This window comes from Heteronotia binoei, chromosome 12 (assembly GCF_032191835.1).
Source record: "Heteronotia binoei isolate CCM8104 ecotype False Entrance Well chromosome 12, APGP_CSIRO_Hbin_v1, whole genome shotgun sequence".
Classification (NCBI taxonomy): domain Eukaryota; kingdom Metazoa; phylum Chordata; class Lepidosauria; order Squamata; family Gekkonidae; genus Heteronotia; species Heteronotia binoei.
Genome location: NC_083234.1, coordinates 57,694,634 through 57,714,310, shown reverse-complemented (window position 1 = coordinate 57,714,310; position 19,677 = coordinate 57,694,634). Strand labels below are relative to the sequence as shown.

The following is a 19,677-nucleotide window of genomic DNA, read 5'->3' as shown; positions in this document are numbered from 1 at the left end:
GTCAGTGTGTCCTAATTTGTTTGTTTCCATCATTTTGATACTGACTTTAACAGAAAAATGTTTGAAGTGGTTAACAAAATAAAACCACAGTGAAATCTCTTAGGGGAAGGGCTATAGCTTACAGGAGGAGCACGTGCTTTGCATACAGGAGGGCTCAGATTCAATTCCTCTCAAAGAATCTTAGATAAGAAGGGTAGAGAAAGAACTTCCTCTGCTTGAGATCCTGTAGAGTCGCTGCCACTCTAAACAGACAGTAGTAAGTTAGATGAAACAGTGATCTGGTTCTGTACAAGGCAGCTTCATATGTACATACCCAGAATCAGTAATGTTATAAGGCAAACTGATAGCACAACAAAACAGTATATTTCATCAGCATAGGCTCCAAAAGCCTGAAATATATGAAAGGTGGTTGCCTTCATAATGGGTCAGGTGATATAGCCAAAGGGGCCTCTGGGAGGAAGGCATTCCATCATATTTGAGCAACCACCAAAAAGGCCCTGATCTTTTTAATGGCACTCTTGCCTCTATCAAAAGTAGCACTTTGAACAAAACCTCATTGGAATGTGTTAAAAACCTGTCAGGGTTCAGTAAGAAGCAGGTTGATGCTTAAGATAGCTGACTAGTTTGCCTCATTGCCCTACTCAAAAAGCAAACAGTTTTATTCTTTCTTTCCAGTTATAATAAGCCAAGTTTATGAAGTCTGGGAAGAAATGTTGCATAGGGTATAGGAGACACGGAATGAGCAGAGCACATCAGAACTAAGTGTTAACTCAGTCAAGATGCTTCTAACATTTACACACTGCAGACAGTTTTCTTTGTATGATGTACCCCAATTACCTTAGGGTATGCATGCCTTTCAGAAACTCAGCATGCCTCATGGCCCTCCTAGTGATGCCACGGTGGCTTCCCAAAAGCACTTTGTCAGATTTCTAGCTGCCACAGAACTGTAACTCAGTCTGCATAGATTGGGTTGCAGGTTCTCTGCAAAAAAAAGCATCCCCAGGGACAGTTGGGCAAAAATGTCATCTGTCTGAATGAGTCTTAGTGCTGCTTCTCGTGCTCCAGAATGGCTTATCAATTTTGTCCAGATTTTTTAAAAAAAAGAGCACATGGTAGCGAGCCTGTTTTAAATGACAGTGACATATACTGTATTTTACTCAGTCCTGATTCCGTTGTGTATGCTGTAAGCAAACAGCTGTTTGGCAGGGTGGTCAAAGTCCAGCCCCTGCTCCTTCCCTGATCTGCCTCCCAAACAGCTGATCAGACCAATTGTCAATTTTCTGATCAGGGTACCATACACACAACTCCCATTTATGGGCACAACACCTCATTGAACTATGGATGCAGAGTTCTGTGTCCCACAGTTTGATTAGCTGGGTCAGAGCTCTCCCTTTAGCCCAACCCACTTACTTGAAAGTAAATCCCACGGAATTCCGTAGAATTGACCTGACTTCGATCCCAGCAGAAGCTGGGTTCAGGTAGCCGGCTCGAAGTTGACTCAGCCTTCCATCTTTCTGAGGTCGGTAAAATGAGTACCCAGCTTGCTGGGGGGAAAGTGTAGATGACTGGGGAAGGCAATGGCAAACCAGCCCATAAAAACTCTGCCGCGAAAACGTGATGTGACGTCATCCCAGAGTCTGAAACGATTGGTGCTTGCACAGGGGACTACCTTTACCTTTTTTTTTTTTTTAATGCTTATGAACCAAATCAGTTTCTTCTTCATTAATTGTTTAAGGCAAATAAAAGCAGGAATTGGACAACTGTGAACCAGATCTTTGTGTCCATTGGAAATGGCTGCCATTGGGCATAATACGTTTGGTGTAATTCTAGCTGCTGTAACTTAAGTTAGCAATTTATTCATATAAAGCATTTTCAATGCAAGAGTTATTATTTTAAAAACGGGCGATATATGTATATATTTTCTTCTCCCTGAGCAAAGCTGAACAGATGCTAGTAAAATGCATGCCAAAATACTCCTTTTTGAGCCAGTGTATAATTTATATTTCAAGGGACTAATCTCAAAAGAAGACTGCGTTAGCGCAAATACTCAGTGAGACGTCTCCTTTTTTCCCCCAAGTGCTCACTGCCATCAGGAAGATTAACAAAACACTCCCCATATTTGGGACTTCTGTAACTTACTGTGAGATTTCTGTTGGAATGCAGCTCCCTGCTTTTCTTTTCTTTTCCTTTTTTCTTGCTTTTCGAGAAATCCCCCAACTATTCACGGCTAATTTACTTTTATACTTTCCACCCGGCTTCTGGAAAGTTCCTGCTTCCCATTTCATCATTAGGCAGTAATTAGTATTCAAGGGAAATTGGTCTTAATATATTAAAATTGGTTAAGTGCCTTTAGACCTGTACCAAAGCCAATGTCTTATTGGAAAATGTAATTGGAGACTGTGTGTATGTAATTAATTGAATTACAATTAAGAACTTTCATTAAGCAATATACTAGTACATTAAAGTAATAACAGAATGTTTGGAGGTCTTGGTTTCACATTCTTGCTTTATTGGGGAAGCAGAGATTTGTACAGTGTCTGATGCCAGAAATCAGAATGCGAAGGATTACTTTGACATTGGTGCTTGTCGTGTTTCTGAATCAGTTGCAGGCCCTTCTGTCAGTGTGAGCAGTCCCACCTTTGCCATCCGAAGTTGAATTGAGTATTTCTTTGGTCCCTTAGTGGGGTAGAGTTGCCAGACTTCCCATCTTGAACTACTTAGTGTTGCGTCATATAACCATGGCTGGGATTCAAGAAGCCAGCAAGCTCTACTCCTGATCTGACAGGGAACAGATTTCTTCCTGCCTCCAGATTGGCTTAAAACTCATCCAAAGGGTCAATCATTTTGTTAGCCAAGATTTGCTCAATAGAAGAGCTTCTGCTTTGCATGCAGAAGGTCCCAGGTTCAATCTTTGACATTTCCAGAGACCCTGGAGAGTCACCGCCAATCTGAGTAGGCAATACTGACCTTGATGGACTGAAGGTCTGATTCAGTATAAGGCAGCTTCATGTGTTTGTTCATGTTTGTGTTCATTGGCACCCCACAAGAACAAAGAAAGAGCCCTGCTGAATCAGAACTGCAGTCCATCGAGTCCAGCATCCTGCCTCACCCAGTTTACTGCCTCTGATTATAGAGGATTGCTCTAGTCACTATGATTAGTAACCATTGATAGACCTCTCCTCATGATTCTGTCTAACCCATTTTAAAGTCATCTATACTCATGGCCATCACTACCTCTACTGTTAGTAAATTCCGGAATGCCATTATTCATTCAATAAAGAAATATTTCCTTTAGTCTGTCCTGCACCTATTGCCCATCAATTTCATTGTCAAAATAAACACCAATAAGCTAGATGGACCAATGGTTGGGTTTGTGTGCAATTTCATATTACTTAAGAACATAAGAGAAGCCATGTTGGATCAGGCCAGTGGCCCATCCATTCCAACACTCTGTGTCACACAGTGGTGAAAGAAGGAAAGAAAGAAGGAAAGAAAGAAAGAAAAAGGAAGAAAGAAAGAAAGAAAGAAAGAAAGAAAGAAAGAAAGAAAGAAAGAAAGAAAGAAAGAAAGAAAGAAAGAAAGAAAGAAAGACATCAGGAGGTCCATCAGGGGGGGCAGGACACTAGAAGCCCTCCCACTGTGTCTCCCCAAGCACAAAAATACAGAGCATCATTTGCCCCAGACAGAGAGTTCCAGCAATACCCTGTGGCTAATAGCCACTGATGGACCTCTGCTCCATATGTTTATCCAATCCCCTCTTGAAGCTGTCCATGCTTGCAGCCGCCGCCACCTCCTGTGGCAGTGAATTCTCAGAAAGAACAGTGAATGCTTTGAAAGAACAAGAGCTAGCTGGTCACTTCTCCAGCACAGCTCAAGTGTGGCAGGTAAATGATTTGTAAGGTTTGCTGTGGAATCCTGAGCCAGAATCATTATAATCCAGATAAGGAACTTCCCTATCTGGGTTATAATGAATGCTCTTAACAGCGTGATCTTCCGAAACAGACTGTTGATTAATCACAGCTTCTCTTATATTTTTGCTGCAATTCCATTCATTTAATTTTTTAATAATTTTGTAAGTCACTCTGGGTGCAGTTGTTGAGAGAAAGGCAAATTATAAATGCTCTGAATAAGCAAGTCTGCTGAGTCTTTTTTGAGGAGGGATCTGAAGAACTGCGTTTCTCCTAGGACAGAGAGCCTTTTAATGGGGAACAGATGCAGAAGACTGACATGGAGACGAAGAAAGGTGCAAGCTATCTGGTTTATGGCAGGCTGGGTGCCAGATTAGAAATGTCCTGATTTTACTCTGGGCCATCAGTTGCTTCTCCCCATTTTATCTGGTACAGCCTTATCAGGGCAGTACTGGGACTTGACATCAGAATTTTTAAAGTAATGATCTCATTCCAGCAATGAAGTTCCATCTTGCTCCCTTTCCATAATAAGCAGGAGCTGTCAGCCCGATTTATTAAGGTTGAAAATCATAATAAGATTGGCAGAGAGTGCAGTCTCTTATCTGTGGGATCAGAACTGGTGGTGGAAAATGCTGACAAGTTACAGCAGACTTAGGATTCTCAAGGCAAGAGACATTCAGGGGAGGTTTGCCGTTACCTGCCTCTGCACAGTCACCTTGGACTTCCTTGATTTCCCATCCAGGGACGAGCCAGGGCCAACCCTGCTTAGCATCCAAGATCTGATGAGATTGGGCTAGCCTGGGCCATCCAGGGCAGGGCAGAGATCAGAACTACTCCCCAGGTAAAATCAATTTCCCTTTCTCCACTTGCTCAATAATTAGGTTTGTCACTTTATTTATTTATTTTAGCACACCATTCCAGTATTGATGCCAATTCACTCTAGATCAGGGGTGGCCAAACTTGCTTAACGTAAGAGCCACATATAATAAAAATAGATAGGGAGGGGAAAGAAAGCAACTTTAACTTTAAATGCATCCTCTTGCTGACTTGGCTTGGAGAAGTAATTAAAGGAAGAAATGTCTTCTGCAAGCCTGGCGACAGGGTGATGGGGGCTTTGAGAGCCACACAATATGTGTGAAAGAGCCACACTTTGGCTACCCCTGCTCTACATCTTCATAGTGGTTGATTTATGGCTCCAAGACTTTAGTGTAATTTATGTCGCACTGTCTGGCAGAGCCTCTACAGTGTGAGGGGCCAATGGTTCAGTAGTGGAACATCACCTCTATGCACAAAGTCCCAGGTTCAGTCCCTGGTATCCCTAAATAAAAGGATCTCTAGTGGCAGGGTGGGGAAGGACTGTTGCTGGAGATCTTGGAAAGCTGCCCCTAGTCAGAGCAAATAAATATGGGCATGGGGGGGGGGGATGGATGGAGGCTACTTCATTCATATGCCCAATTATCTCTGATGCTAATTGCTTTTTTTTTTTTGCTTTTTTTCATTTTTGCCTTATCAGGAGAAGGAAAACATTGGAAAACCAATCCTTAAACCTCCCCTCACTCCTTTTCATGAATGGTCCTGGCAAGAGCACCCTTTGGAGAGAGAACCCCTTCCTCTCCCCTGGTGTTTCAGATCATGAATGCTTACTTCTTAGGATCAACTCTATTTGTGTCCAGCACAATGTTACCTTCATGATGGCAGTTCATTATTCTAGGCAGTCAAGCAGTTCCTCATATGCATAAGGCACAAATTCTTTTACTTAACTAAACAAAGGGGACCATTGTTTGACAAGCATCAATAATATTGCAGTTGCAGTGGTAAGGTATAAAAGAGTAATCAGAACAAATGTTCTCAAAATAGGCTGATTGGGGTTGACTACTGAATATAATCAAGCATTGGCCTCTTTAGTACCTTTCTGAGAATCTCCTGCCACAAGCATCTATGAGACACCCCCCCCACCCACATACCAGGGACCCCATCTCCTTTCCTTCTGGGCCTCTTCCAGCACAGTAGCCCCACACTTCTCATTGAAATCTCTGCCTTCTCTACCCATAGCTGAAATGGTGTTCCTGGGTTCTGGAGTTATTTTTTTTTCCTTCTGCATCCTGGCAACACTTTTTTCTGACACTCCAGCTGCTGCTGACAACGCCGCCACTCAGCTGTTACTTAGAGCCTCACGGCTTCTGTAACAATCCAACTCCCTGCTAATTTTGTTCTCCTCAATGTGAATTGTCATTCTTGAAGCCCATGATTCAGCTGCTTGAACATCTTTTGGTGTGACATCTATGCAGTGTTAAAAAGACAAGCAGATGCCCACTCCCTTCTTGTATCGTGTTGGGTCTGAAGGGTCTGCTTTACACTCTCCCAATTCCACCACATTGGCTGCGGCTTGCATCTTTCTTTTAAAAATTTCTTTTTTGGGGGGGGGGGGGTTACAGTTGAGTCCCTTCCTCCCTTGCTCCAAGGATTGTGTGTTGGGTGATCTGTTTTATCCCCTCAACAACCCTGTGAGGTTGGTTTGGTGTACCCAGTTTGGTGTAGTGGGTAAGTGTGCGGACTCTTATCTGGGATGTCTGGGTTTGATTCCCCACTCCTCCACTTGCACCTTCTGGAGTGGCCTTGGGTCAGCCATAGCTCTCACAGGAGTTTTCCTTAAAAGAGCAGTTTTAGATGTATTTAAGAGGAGTTTTAGATGTATTTAAATGGTTTATGAATATGTGTGTTTGATGTGTTGGTATGTTTGTGGAAGAGCACCTCATTTCGTTGCTCTCTTTTTGTTGAGAACAATGACAATAAATTCATCTATCTATCTATCTATCTCAGCCCCACCCACCTCACAGGGTGTCTCTTGTGGTGGGGGGAGGTAAAGGAGATTGTGAGCCGCTCTGAGACTCTGAGATTCAGAGTATAGGGTGGGATATAAATCCAATTTCTTCTTCTTGATTTGGCAGAGAGAACACAACCCAAAGATGTAATGTGAAAATCCATGATCAAATCAGGGTGGGGTTTTTTTTTGTTGTTGTTGTTTTTAAGAACAGGAGAAACAATCTGTGGGGGGGGGGGTTATGCTGTTCCCAAAATATGCCAGTAGATCTACAAAAGAGAAAAATACAGGCACAGAGTGACTTGACTGATCCCATCTAGTGAATATGCTGGCCAAGGAGGGATTTGAGGTCAGCAGTCTTCCATTCAAAGTCCAGAATCACAGTTACTGTTGTACTTCGCCGACTTTTCTAGCGAAAGTGTACACTTGCTATTGAATGGGGATGTTATCTGATAACAATTACCTCATTTACTGTATCTTAAAGGGCTGTTTCCAATATTGATTAATTGTTTGGATTGATTGCATTTTTGTGCTGCACCCTTCTTTCCAGGACCTAAGCACATCTTTTTTGAGCCTCCTGAAGTGGTTGAAAGATTTTGGCATGCACAGTGAACTTTAGAGCTGAGTTGGACGTTAGATCTGAGTTTCCAGGAATCCCCCCCCCCCCCCCCCGGGTCCAGTGCCCTTGCCACTGCATTTTTCCGATGTTTGAGAGCAGAATTGTGGCACTGAAAACCAGCTTGAGGGCTGAAGCCTTGGTGACCTCTGGTTCAAATTAAGCCTGGTCACTGGTTGTTTTAAAGCCACTTCTCCGGAGGCAAGAGTGAGCATCTGAGAGCTATGTATTAGACATAATAAAGGACAGTGATCGTTCATAACCTGGCAGTATTAACACAGGCATTGGAGACACCTCCAAAGGAGCCTTTGTACTCAGTCTTGCAGGTCTCTGTGGGTCAAGATGGTCCTGACAGCAATGGGTGGCACTTTGCTTGCTTCTGTCCATTTTGCTTTGAAGTACATAGGAAGTCAAACAAGCTTGAGTTGCTTTGCAGATTCAGAAGTCCCATGGCATTTTGCGCAACACAGCATTGGGGTGTGAAATTGTGATGACGGGGCCATCTGCCTGAATCCTTGCGTCCCAGTTGAGCCCGTCTTTCTTACATTTTATGTCGAGTGATATGCTATTTTTGAGGCATGTTTTGTCTTCTCTCCTCATCCCCCCCTCCCCCACATTTTGTGAAGATGAGAGAAATGGGCTTCAGGATGCCACCTCTTTTTATTAAAAAAAAAAAAAAGAGGGGGAGAATGTTATTTTTACTTAAATTTCGGGTTGGAGCTCTCCTCCTTGAAATTTAAAGCAAAGATGCATTAACACAGCATCCAGTTCAAACAGAACAGGCTGAATTTACCCACCCTTTAAAATCTGAGCTTCCCCAGGGCCAGTACAAGCCAACATAAATGTGAGGGGAGTGTCTTGCAGTGTTTTCAGGGAAATCCTTTATACTGGCAAGCCTCAAAGGAAAGGAATTCCGCAGGTGTGAGCCAGTGTTCCCTCTAAGCTGCAGAGTCTTGTGAGCAAAAATTCTTCTTTGTGAGCTACTGGCATTAAAGTTGTGAGCTACTGCATAAACTATTGTGCTCTGGGGCCATCCTTCCTGAGCTAGGACAAAAATGTGTGAGCTGGAGGTTAAAAATCTTGAGCTAGCTCACTCTAACTCAGCTTAGAGGGAACACTGGTGTGAGCCGGTCATACACATTTCCCATTTTGCCCACGGTAGGCATATGGGTAATATAGGTAAGACAGCATCCTCATAGCAAAGTGAAAGGGAGGAAGCAGCAGCACCACCACCAAGAACCTTTGGACATATGCTGTGCTGACCTCTTGTGGCAAGCCCCTCAGGATTGTAGACTGGAAAGTTCCTGAGATGCCAGGATAATTCTGTCCAACTCAGGCAGTCCACTGATCCCCTTTGATCTGGTAGGATACACCAGTATTTCCTGCCTGGCAGCTATCCTGGGCACCTGGCTGGCCAACTTGCCTTACCTGAGGGCCAGTTTGGTGTAGTGGTTAAGTGTGCGGACTCTCATCTGGAAGAACCAGGTTTGATTCCCCACTCCTCCACTTGCACCTGCTGGCATGGCCTTGGGTCAGCCTTAGCTCTGGCAGAGGTTGTCCTTGAAAGGGCAGCTGCTGTGAGAACCCTCTCAGCCCCACCCACCTCACAGGGTGTCTGTTGTGGGGGAGGAAGATAAAGGACATTGTGAGCCACTCTGAGATTCAGAGTGGAGGGCAGGATATAAATCCAGTATCATCATCATCTTCTTCTTCTTCTACAAGCCCCGATTCCAGTGACTTGTGTCTCTTGCTCCCTGTTGCTGGTCACCCTGCTTGCTTTTGTTGGATTCTGATCTTTGCTAGAGTCTAATTGTGTTGTCCTGTCCCTGATTCTTAGACTAGCTTCCCCTTGTTCAGAGAGATGCACTCCCCTCCCCCATTACAGTTGGGTTTAAAAGGGGGTCACGTGTTCATGGAGCATAAGTGTAACAGCCACTAGTATCCAAGAGAACTACATTGAACTTCCAGGTTCAGAGGAAGTGTCCCAGCAGTTTGTGGGGGGGGCAATGAGTAGAGGACAGCTGTTGCCTTTATGCTGTACTTGTTGTGTTCCGGCAGCATCTGGCTGGCCATTGCTGGAAAGAGGGTTGACCTCAATATACTGCCAAAAGGCTATTCGTTTGTTCATGTTACTCGTGTTAGGAATAGAACCTCCATGTACATAAGCAGTATATCTTTGGATACCATTTACTTGGGACTCAAGACAGCAGGAGGGGAGCCTGTTGCCTTCACACTCTGCTGCTTTCCAGAGGTACCCGGTTAGAGACTGCTGGAAACAGGATTGTGAATGAGTTGGCCTTGCGTCTGATCCAATTAGGCTGTTTTTATGGGACATTGTAAAAATGGAGAAAATCCAGAGGTGCCAGTCATAACACATCTGGGCAACCTGATCAATTTTTTCCCAATTTGCGGGGGTGGGGGGACTTGCCAGTTTAGGGTTTGAATTTATACACCTTGGGGTTAGAAGGTTAGATTGAGATACATTATGGTGTTGAGCCGGTTCCAATACCGTATGTCTCGTGCAGAATTTAATATATAGAAATTGACAAGCCACGTTTCTGCTTTTACGGCTGCTGTTCAGCCCCCTCTTCTAAAATCCCATCTTCTCATTTATTAAAAAAATATTTCAGCAAAAAAAAATCTGAAAGTTTTCATTAATCTCTCACAGCAAAATTTAGGGCTGCAAAACTGGCAGTTGTTTCGGCTTTTAGGATTACATTAGCTGGCGTATTAAACAAAATGTGTCACTCTCGTAGTATCTTCTGTGAAAAGCTAAATCAATTTTCTCGGCCGTATCCACGCACCACTTTATCTAAAAGCATCTGAATTATCATTTACAGCTAAGATGCTTTATTAGCAGCTGGCGTAGAAATTGCTCTGTAGGAAAAAAATTGCATGTCACGTTATAGTAATTTTTAAATTGGTGTTAATCCAACATCGTAAAATCTTTAAAAAGGGAAAAAAAACTTTTTTCATAATTGGCATTTTGTCTTAATGAGACGTTATCTTATTTTCGGGATTCAGTTCTACAGCAGCAAGGAGAACGCCATTAAAATCTAGGTTTTCACAGAAGTGAGAGAGTTGTGAACATATAAATTACATTCAACAATGTTGTGTACTCTAACTTAGGACTCAATGTGGGTGAGTCCCAATGGGAGCCACTAATTTTCTCACCCTCAAAAAACACCTCTCCTTTCAGTGCTTTTTTTCAGAAGACTGGCTCGCAGGTGCCCAAAAATACTGGTGAAGGGGGAACATGTTGCCGTTGCCAGGAGAACATTCAAAACATTCTCTGTCTTACCAGTCCACACAACAGTGAAGCCAACACCCCCCATAGTGTAGCAGGATAGGAGATGCCCCAGGCCAGCACCCTCACAGGCTTGGTGATCTGTATAAAGCACTTCAGAATGTTCTTATTGCTACATGGTGGTTCAAATTGCCACCAAGTCACAGCTGACATATGGTGACCCTGTAGAGTTTTCCAGAAATTTCAGAGGTGGTTTGCCATTCCATGCCTCCACATCACAACCCTGGTATTCCCTGGAGGTCTCCCATCTATTTACTAACCAGAGCCAACCCTGCTTAGCTTATAAGATCTGTCAAGACTGGGCTATCCAGGGCAGTGCTGTATAATTGCTGAGTATTGCTGTTATTGCCACTGACTAGGAGCAGTGAGGTCAATGCTATGTAATAATAGGCAAATACAGTGCATTCCTATGTAGAGATTGGCTAATAGGCGTGATCTGATTCATGTCGGTACAGAATCTCCCTTTTCATTAAATTTTATGGTAGGTCCTAACTACATCTACTGGTCTCTTCTACGGTTTCTGCAGATGGCTGTCGTCCTAGCCTTTCACTTGCAATATGTATGTTACTTGACAGGAACCAGATGTGTTTCTTCTTCCTTTTCATTTTCCCTCCCCCCTCCCCAATGGTTATTGTTTTGCAGGTTCGAGAGGAGAGGAGATCTCAGAAGAGGATCCGCAGATTGATATCGCTACTGTTCAAGACATGCTAAGCAGCCACCATTACAAGTCTTTCAAAGTCAGCATGATCCATAGGCTGCGGTTCACCACAGATGTTCAGTTAGGTAAATCAGTGTGCTCGATGCTGCCCGAAAGCCAGGGGCACTCAACCCTGTTCAGCAGGCGCCTGCACTGACTTTGGACATATAGGACCTGTGCAGTGTACCTGCTTGAATGTGATCCCTACGCCCAGACCTAGAAAGCATCCCTGTGAGAATGAAACTTCCCACTTATACTTGGGGGCGGTGGGCAGTGAGGCCTTGCAGAAGGGCCATGATGGATTTTTGAGAGTTTTGGTACACGGGACAAAATTTCATGTTGTGAGAAGTGTCAAAAACAAATGTTTGTTCATTGCATGTAGTGGAGTTCTGGTGGTGTGCCCCCAAATGAAGTCCCAGAGGTATGTCATAGCACTAGCCAACATGTATCTTGTGCTGGGAGTGGTGGAAGGTGCTGGCCGTTCTGCCCATTTGCATGCCTCAGATATGGAAGGGAGAGGGGCTCAAGCCACCCAGGTCCTCTTCCTCCTGAAAGTCCTGCCAGGCCACAGGTCACAGTGGCTTAAATAGTCCAAGCCAGTCTCTGTTGTCTCCACCACCATTTCCCTTCTCATGCAGCAGAAAAAGCTCAATCATCTTTCTCCTCTCCCCTGGGCAGGGGCCAGAGTTGTCTGCTGCCCCTTCAAGATGCAAAGAGCTACAGCTTCTGAGACACCCAGGAGAGCCACATGATGGCTGGCAAGGTGTGTCTCTGTTGGCCAGATGATTGCTGTAGCCAAGCTTGTTGGCTCTGGCACTGCCCCAGTTTCTCTGAGGTTGGCATGGGCCAGGGGTTGGTTGGCTGGCTGGTACCAAGGTGGGGCTGCCTTGACAGGGTGTCAGTGGCAACTGGGAGGCTGGAGCCAGGAGGCTTCCAACACATTGCAACAAATCCAATTGGAAAATTGGTCTGAATAATTTGCATGATTTAGACAGGTTACAGAATTTGGATTACTTTGTTCATTTTAGTTTTTAAAGCACACGGCGCTCCTTCCACCCCACTTGAGGCCTTGAAGAACTTAAACCATTCTCCCTATCCAGTCTTTAAATCTTGCCTCTCTATTTATGTGTATAAAGCCTAAACTAGATATTTATTTCTCAGAAAGTTACATCCACTCTTCTTTTCTGGTTTTTTTTTATTGTACTGTCTTGTTAAGGAAAGGATTTATACGCTGTGCTGATGGAGGGCAGCATGTTTTCTGCTCTTGAGCAAACTATCTGGGGGTGATAGTTTCCTTCCAGGGAAGTTTGACTCACTTGTATCTGGAAGCTGTCAGAAGTAGGAGCTTGAAAAGGTCGTGACAGATCACTAAAGATAAATGGTTAACACAGAGAGCCTGTTAGCGAGGAAACAAATGGCTTTGTCTTGTTTCAGAGCGAAGGGACAGGCCTTGCCCATTTCTGGTGCCATCACATTTTCTATCCCTTCCTCCCGCCTTAAGCCCTCACATAAATTAAGTTTGTAATCTTTATTTAAGATAAGTTATGAATTAAACTCCATTGCAGGGCTGTGTGGACATCCTCCTACCTAAACACGCTCCCCCACACACACAATCAAACAACTCTTTATGTCCATTCAGACGAGGAGACGGCCTCCTTACACTGGCATGTGTCTTCTCTGACCCCTTCACCAAGCGGAGAAGAACATAGCCAAACTGGGAAGACACACAGTGATTTGAAAGCAGTTTTCTATGTGCCAAGGATTTGGGGAGGAGCATTCCATGACCTGACATCTGAAGAGCAGGGGGGTGTAAGCAGAAGCATTGTGTGCAAAGCTACAGAGTAGTATGGAGAGTTTATAGCCTATGATGCATATAGTGCTTTGCTAACAATATACAAAAATAATAAATCCTTGCCGTGAGGAACCTTCCATCTCATTTTAGATGGTGGGGGGGGAGAGAGGTGGTCGAGGTCAGAGCAATGAAGAACAAAAGGAAGCCAAAGCAGTCATACACCCTGAGACTTAGTTTTAATTGGGGATGAGGATTAAAGCATTAAGGTAATGAAAGGAGAAGGCTGGAGAAAGAGAGAGGGCATCACTTAGGTGTTTTAGGAGGAAGCTCTAGGTGTGGGGGAAGCAAGAGAGGACACGCCAGAGATCCTACAGCTGCAATCCTAAGCATACGTCCCTGGAAATAGATTCCTCTAAATAAACGTGATTTTCAGTGCAGTCCTATTTAGGGACAGTCTATTCTGACCCCATTGAAACTGGTGGATTTAGACTGGGGTGACTGCATGGAATTGCTCTATTGGTCCTCAGTTAAGACTGTCAGGTTCTAAAACTACTACAAATTGATAAAACACATTGCTTCCAGCTCAGAATATATCAAGATATCCTTTCTATTTTGCATTATTTTGTCTTCTTAATATGTTGTGAGCCTTTTTCTTTCAACATATGTATATGTTGACATTTCCAGTTTTTTGTTTCTCTGACATTGTTTTAATGCCATACACGACTTCTGCGCCACTGGCACAAGAACAGGGGCAAATTTTAATGGTATTTTTTTCATCAAAGTTCATCAGTGCAGTCCGGGGGAGGGTGCAGAGATGTCTGCAGCTTCTTCTCAAGTGGGTTGAAACTATGGCAGAAATGAGAAGTCAGGAACCAAAACTGTACGGTCACACAATTCAGTAAGCTCCATAGTTCCAACAGCAAAGCATGCACCGGCGCAGGGAGTGCCAAAAGTAAAGGGGGAGGGGAAGAAAGGGCTGACTTGACAAAGGATCTGGTCCTGCAGATCCGTGTGTGCGTGAGCAGGTGCAAGCGATGGCGCGATACAGCTATAATAGATGGGAGTATACAGCAACAATTTGCAGATAAAAATAATAGAAAGTTTAAAGTGTATTTTACATGATAAAAGAAAGATGAAACGGGGTGGGAGAGGAGTCTGTTACATCCGAGATGGCTCCACAGCCCCTGCCTTTTTTGTGAAGTAGCCTCCGTAGGAAAAGATTGATGCAACGAGAAGTGACCTTGGCTTGGAGCAGGAGCCGGTGATGTATGTATGAGCATCTCTTGGCTAAATGGACCCAGATTTGTAGTGCTAATATACATGGAAGCCCAGAACCAGACTCAGGATGGCAATAAATCAACAGCCACTTTGGGTGTCATTTCTGATTTATATTCCACTATTGTTCTATCACTTTAATTCATGTCACTATCATCTGTTCATCTGGAACAGTTTTATATAATTTTCCAGTGGAGTTACCTGACAAATCCTATCAAATTAACACGGGTGCATTAACAGTATTGACTCCACTGTGTGAATTCTTGGGAGTTGCGGCAAATGAGATGTTTTGTGTTTGTGTGTTTTAAGAAAAGAGAAGAGGCCCACAAGGGGTTATTTGAGTTTGTTTTTTTATGTATTAGGGTGGGTAGCAGAGTTAATCTGGTGTATTTCAATTACAAAGGATCTGAACATACTGTTTTGCACTGCTTTTCCAGGGTCTTTGCGGAACAAAAAATGCAACCAAGTTTTGTTTTGTTTTGTTTAATGTCAAGATGACAGCTGTTGATAATATTTTCACAGGGGAGATATGTAGATTTTGGACACCTAATGATCAGGACTGCCTGAAGTGAAGTGTCCTAATAAAGAATCCCTCTCCTAATGGAGAATCCCGCTTTCTTATTTTATTTTCACCCTCCTAGCATCCTTTTGGGCTCTTGAAGCTGTCTGTAATTGAAATATGGTATGTGGGATGGTAGGGGTGCTCAGTGACAAATTGCACTGCTTGATTAATTGAAATGCGAGCTTTGTTTGCAGGAGCTGCTCAAAGCTATACTGCAGCGGTCAGATTCCAAATGAGAGGGTAACACTGCATTTGGCCTCTGCAGGAGTTAAGGTTAACATAACATGCATGTAGATCAACCATTTGCCTGGCCTTTTTTCCTTTCTGATCTGGCTTTTGGAAACCACAGAAGAGAATAAATGACTCTTCCCCCCTCCCCCAGCCCTAAAGAAAGACTCCCATGTTTGTGGTGGCCACCACCACCATCATTTTCAGTCCCATGGGAGCACATCACTGCTCATGGAAAACAAAAATCAAGTTGCGGACCTGATTTGTGTTCTGTTGGACACGCTTCTGCATGTGGCAACCAATTGGGAATTTGTTCCCCCACACTGCAGAGAAGCAGAAGTGCCTTTGTGTTTTGGGCTGTTAGTATAGTCAATGTATCCGGTTCAGTACTTGAATGCATCATCAAACTGTTGCTCTCTTTTTACCAAAGGGAGGTTTTGGAACTTTTGGTTGCCAAAACCAGAGACTAAGGAAACAGCAACAATTCCAAAACTGAATTATGGTTGTTGAGCATCCACCCAAGTCCTTAATAATGTTTTAGAGTCGCCATGGTGCAAGCACTAGTTGGTCCTGAGCCTAGACTGAGGATACTAGATTTCAAACCCACTTGAGGAAATCTGACTTAATACAATAAGAAATAGTGCCAGGTTTAAATCACAGTTTAAGCTAAGAAATTTATTGGGTGATTTTGGGCCACATACACACACATACTTTCTCACACACACACCAACCTACCTCATAGGTTTCAAAGATAAAATGGAAGAGGGGAGCTATATATATCAGGGAAGGCAGAATAAAATTTAATGGATACCTTAAAAATGCTGTATGGTGTCATGGGAGGATGAGGGGTCACTTCTGTGGGGCTGTAAATACACTCTAAACTCTATAGACTGAGGACCACTGAGACACCGTAGCCCCTCCCTCTCAGAAAGGACACCATGGCCCCAGCCATCAGCCAGAGAATGTGCAACCATAACGATCTTGTTTCCTCTCTCCATGCCGGAAAGATTTCTGCACCCATTGTTGTTGGACTGCAGACATGAAGGAAGGACAGTGTTGTGTTAATCTTTTGTGAGCTCAGAAGATAGGATACAAGTCCATCAGCAGTTCATCTTAACTTCCTCTGGGCCAATTTCAGGGCTATGGTACTAACATTAAGAAAGCATATTCAGCTCTGAGCTTCGCAAGAGCAGACCTCCCTGAGTTTTCTTTTGGAATCTCAGCAACATTCCATGCATGCATCGGGATTGTGTATGCAGGAAAAGCCTCTCAGCGCTGAAGAGGCCGGATACAAATCCAAACAAGGTGAAAGTTTGTTCTCCTTTTAGAAGTTGCCTTTTGAACGTCAGTCTTGCTGAAAATGTGGCCTTGTTTAAGGCTGCAGAATGCTGGATGTCCTTTGAATATTTGGAGAAAATGACTGCATCTTGAGGGAAAGAATGTGGCTGGATATTGATTAGAAATGAGTAGAGTTCTCACGTGAATCAACTGTAGTTGATTAATTATAGGAATTTTAGTTGATTAATTGGTTAAATCTTCAGGGAAAAATGCATCAGAGAAAAGGTGCTTTGTTTTAGAGCAGGGGTGTCAAACTCATTTGTTATGGGGGCTGGATCTGACATAAATGAGACCTGGTCAGGCTGGGCCATGTAATTCCAGCTAGGGGAGATATAAACTTTATATAAGACACAGACACATACTTTCAGCCTTATTCACCTCATTGACTTGTTGTTATTCTTCATCTAAATAGTTCACATTGCTTTCCTACTGAGAAACACTGGATCTTGAAGGCATGAATACAGTGAAAATGGGAGACAAACCAGTTGCACCTAGGAGTGCCGTGGCATAACAAGCCAACAAAACACACTCTCTCTCTGTAGCTAGGCAAAAAAAATCATACCTTATGTTGCTGGCCCTAAAGGTGCTTTGTTTCTCCTTGCAGTTGAGGGAACTGGGCAAAGGAAGCTCTTGCTCTTTCCCTCCCTCCTGAGAGAATGAGGAGATGGAAGAGCCTCAGCTAATAGAAGGAAGAGAGGCTTGGCTCAGTAGCTCTGCTGTGCATTTGAGCAAGCCTGGCAAAGTAAGTTGTGATGCAGAAGGAAGCAAGAGAGGGAGAAGGAAGTAGAGAACAGTGAGTTGCTCGTGGGCCTGAGAAGAGCCTTCCAGAGGCCTCATCTGGCCCCTGGGCCGCATGTTTGACACCCCTGTTTTGGAGGATGAGGACATGTGTTTCAATGAACCTCCTGTTTGAAGACCCATTCCCCTTATCCTGGCAGGAATGTCTCTTTTAGGTGGATACCATTTGCAGTTTTTATAATTACTTGAATTAAAAGTAACATTTAAAAAATGCTCAAAATCCGCTGCTTAATTAATCATGAGCATCCGTTTAGTGATTCAAAATATCTTTGATTTTTCTGATTAACTGACCAACTTTTAAATGCCTAAAAGTGAGTACCGCTTATTTTCTATATGAAAAGTAAGATTTTTCTACATGTCTGCAGAAACCTCAACTGCTGGTAGCCCAATTTTACTGCATTTGTGGTTAGCCCAGAGCCCAGACCCTTTACTGTTAGATACAAGATTATAAAACAGAATGACACTCTCTCCAGGGACTGCCCATATTACCTTGTCCCTGTTCCTAGCAAATTACTGCCTTTACCTTGTCGGCTTTATTAAAATGTGGTAAGTGCAAGCAACTGGAGTTCTCATTCTTTAGGGATCAAATCCAGAATGTCATAAGAACATAAGAGAAGCCATGTTGGATCAGGCCAATGGCCCATCTAGTCCAACACTCTGTGTCACATAGTGGCCAAAAAACCCCAGGTGCCATCAGGAGGTCCATCAGTGGGACCAGGACACCAGAAGCCCTCACCCTGTTGCCCCTCCCAAGCACCAAGAATACAGAGTATCACTTGCCCCAGACAGAGAGTTCCTACAATATGCTGTAGCTAATAGTCATTGATGGACCTCTGCTCCATATGTTTATCTAATCCCCTCTTGAAGCTCTCTGTGCTTGTAGCTGCCACCACCTCCTGTGGCAGTGAATTCCAAGTGTTAATCACCCTTTGGGTGAAGAAGTACTTCCTTTTATCTGTTCTAACCCTACTGCTCCACAATTTCATTGAGTGCCCACGAATTCTCCTATTGTGAGAAAGGGAGAAAAGTACTTCTTTCTCTGCCTTCTCTATCCCATGTATAAACTTGTAAACCTCTATCATGTCACCCCTCAGTCAACATTTCTCCAAGCTAAAAAGCCCCAAGCATTTTAACCTTTCTTCATATGGAAAGTGTTCCAAACCTTTAATCATTCTAGTTGCCCTTTGCTGGACTTTTTCCAAAGCTATAATATCTTTTTTGAGGTGCGGTGACCAGAATTGTACACAGTACTCCAAATGAGGCTGCGCCATTGATTTATACAGAGGCACGTCTGCAGAAACCTCAACTGTATCAAGATTCAATCTCTTAAGTTGGGAGCAGATGCACTGTCACACACTGGGACTCCCAGGCTGGGCAGTGGAAGGGCTGGTTGCTCCACGGCATGATTTCTTTCAGAATGGACAACTCAGCCTCAGGCTCAGACTGAGTGTGAGAGGAAGGGGTTTTCTAGATCCCCCCCCCCTTCTATCTCTCTCATTTCTGGACTCTAACCTAAAGACTTGAGTTCTCTGTAAGTGAGAGCTGCGGTTAGAGTCCTGGGCTCTTCCTCCTTTTCCCGTCAGTCTACTTGGATATAAATCCCACACTTGGCTCCCTCTGCCCATTCCAATTTCATGTTGTCTTTACAGCAAGAAGGACAGCAGGCAGGTGTGGGATCTACTCTTGGTGCTTGTCTCTCATCTGTTACCTCAGTATTGAGTAGGGTGGGTAGCCCAGTCAGACCTGCCACCCTGGCCTGTCCCACTGCCCCATTACCTTTGTTATTATTTACATGGTTGAGGTTGATGGTATTGCCTTCCCCCCTTTCTCCTTTGGAGCCCTCAGCCTGGCCTTCCCCTTCCTTCTGTGAGGGTTTTTGATGCTCCTCTGAGGTAGGATAATGGGTGTGAGACCTCTCACTAGTGTAGGTATCATCAGAGCCTCCCTTTGGGGCTGCACCTGCAGGTGGATGGGGCAAGGATGGAGGCAGACAGAGGGTGACCCCCTCTGGATATGCATCTTTTCTTGAGTATGCATGCAGAAAACATTGGTGTGCATGAACACTAAGGCACAGTGCATGCACTCTCTTAGTGCACACTGCAACCACTGCAGCATATAATGAACTGCGGGTAATACCTTATATGACAATGATGCTGTCACTCTCCTGGCTTTTAAATCAATGAAGAATAGCCTACTGCACAACAAATAAATAAGGTAGTCAGGAGCAGAGCCCTTAATATGGAGAAAGCTTGGGCACTAATCCCTGAAGTGATGATTGGCAGATACATGCATTCCCTTTTTTCCATATGTTGAAAGGCTGACAGGGCACCATACT

The 19,677-nt window shown here is 43.9% G+C and overlaps 1 protein-coding gene across 2 annotated transcripts in view; it reads left to right on the top strand.

Annotated features, from left to right (window-relative positions):
• MAPKAP1 (MAPK associated protein 1) overlaps positions 1-19,677 on the top strand; it is a 214,488-nt gene that overhangs the window by 164,419 nt on the left and 30,392 nt on the right. For both annotated transcript variants that reach the window (XM_060250673.1, XM_060250674.1), the window contains one exon: positions 11,295-11,435. In XM_060250673.1, coding sequence (XP_060106656.1) covers positions 11,295-11,435 — 141 coding nt within the window. The remainder of the gene's footprint in view (positions 1-11,294; positions 11,436-19,677) is intronic.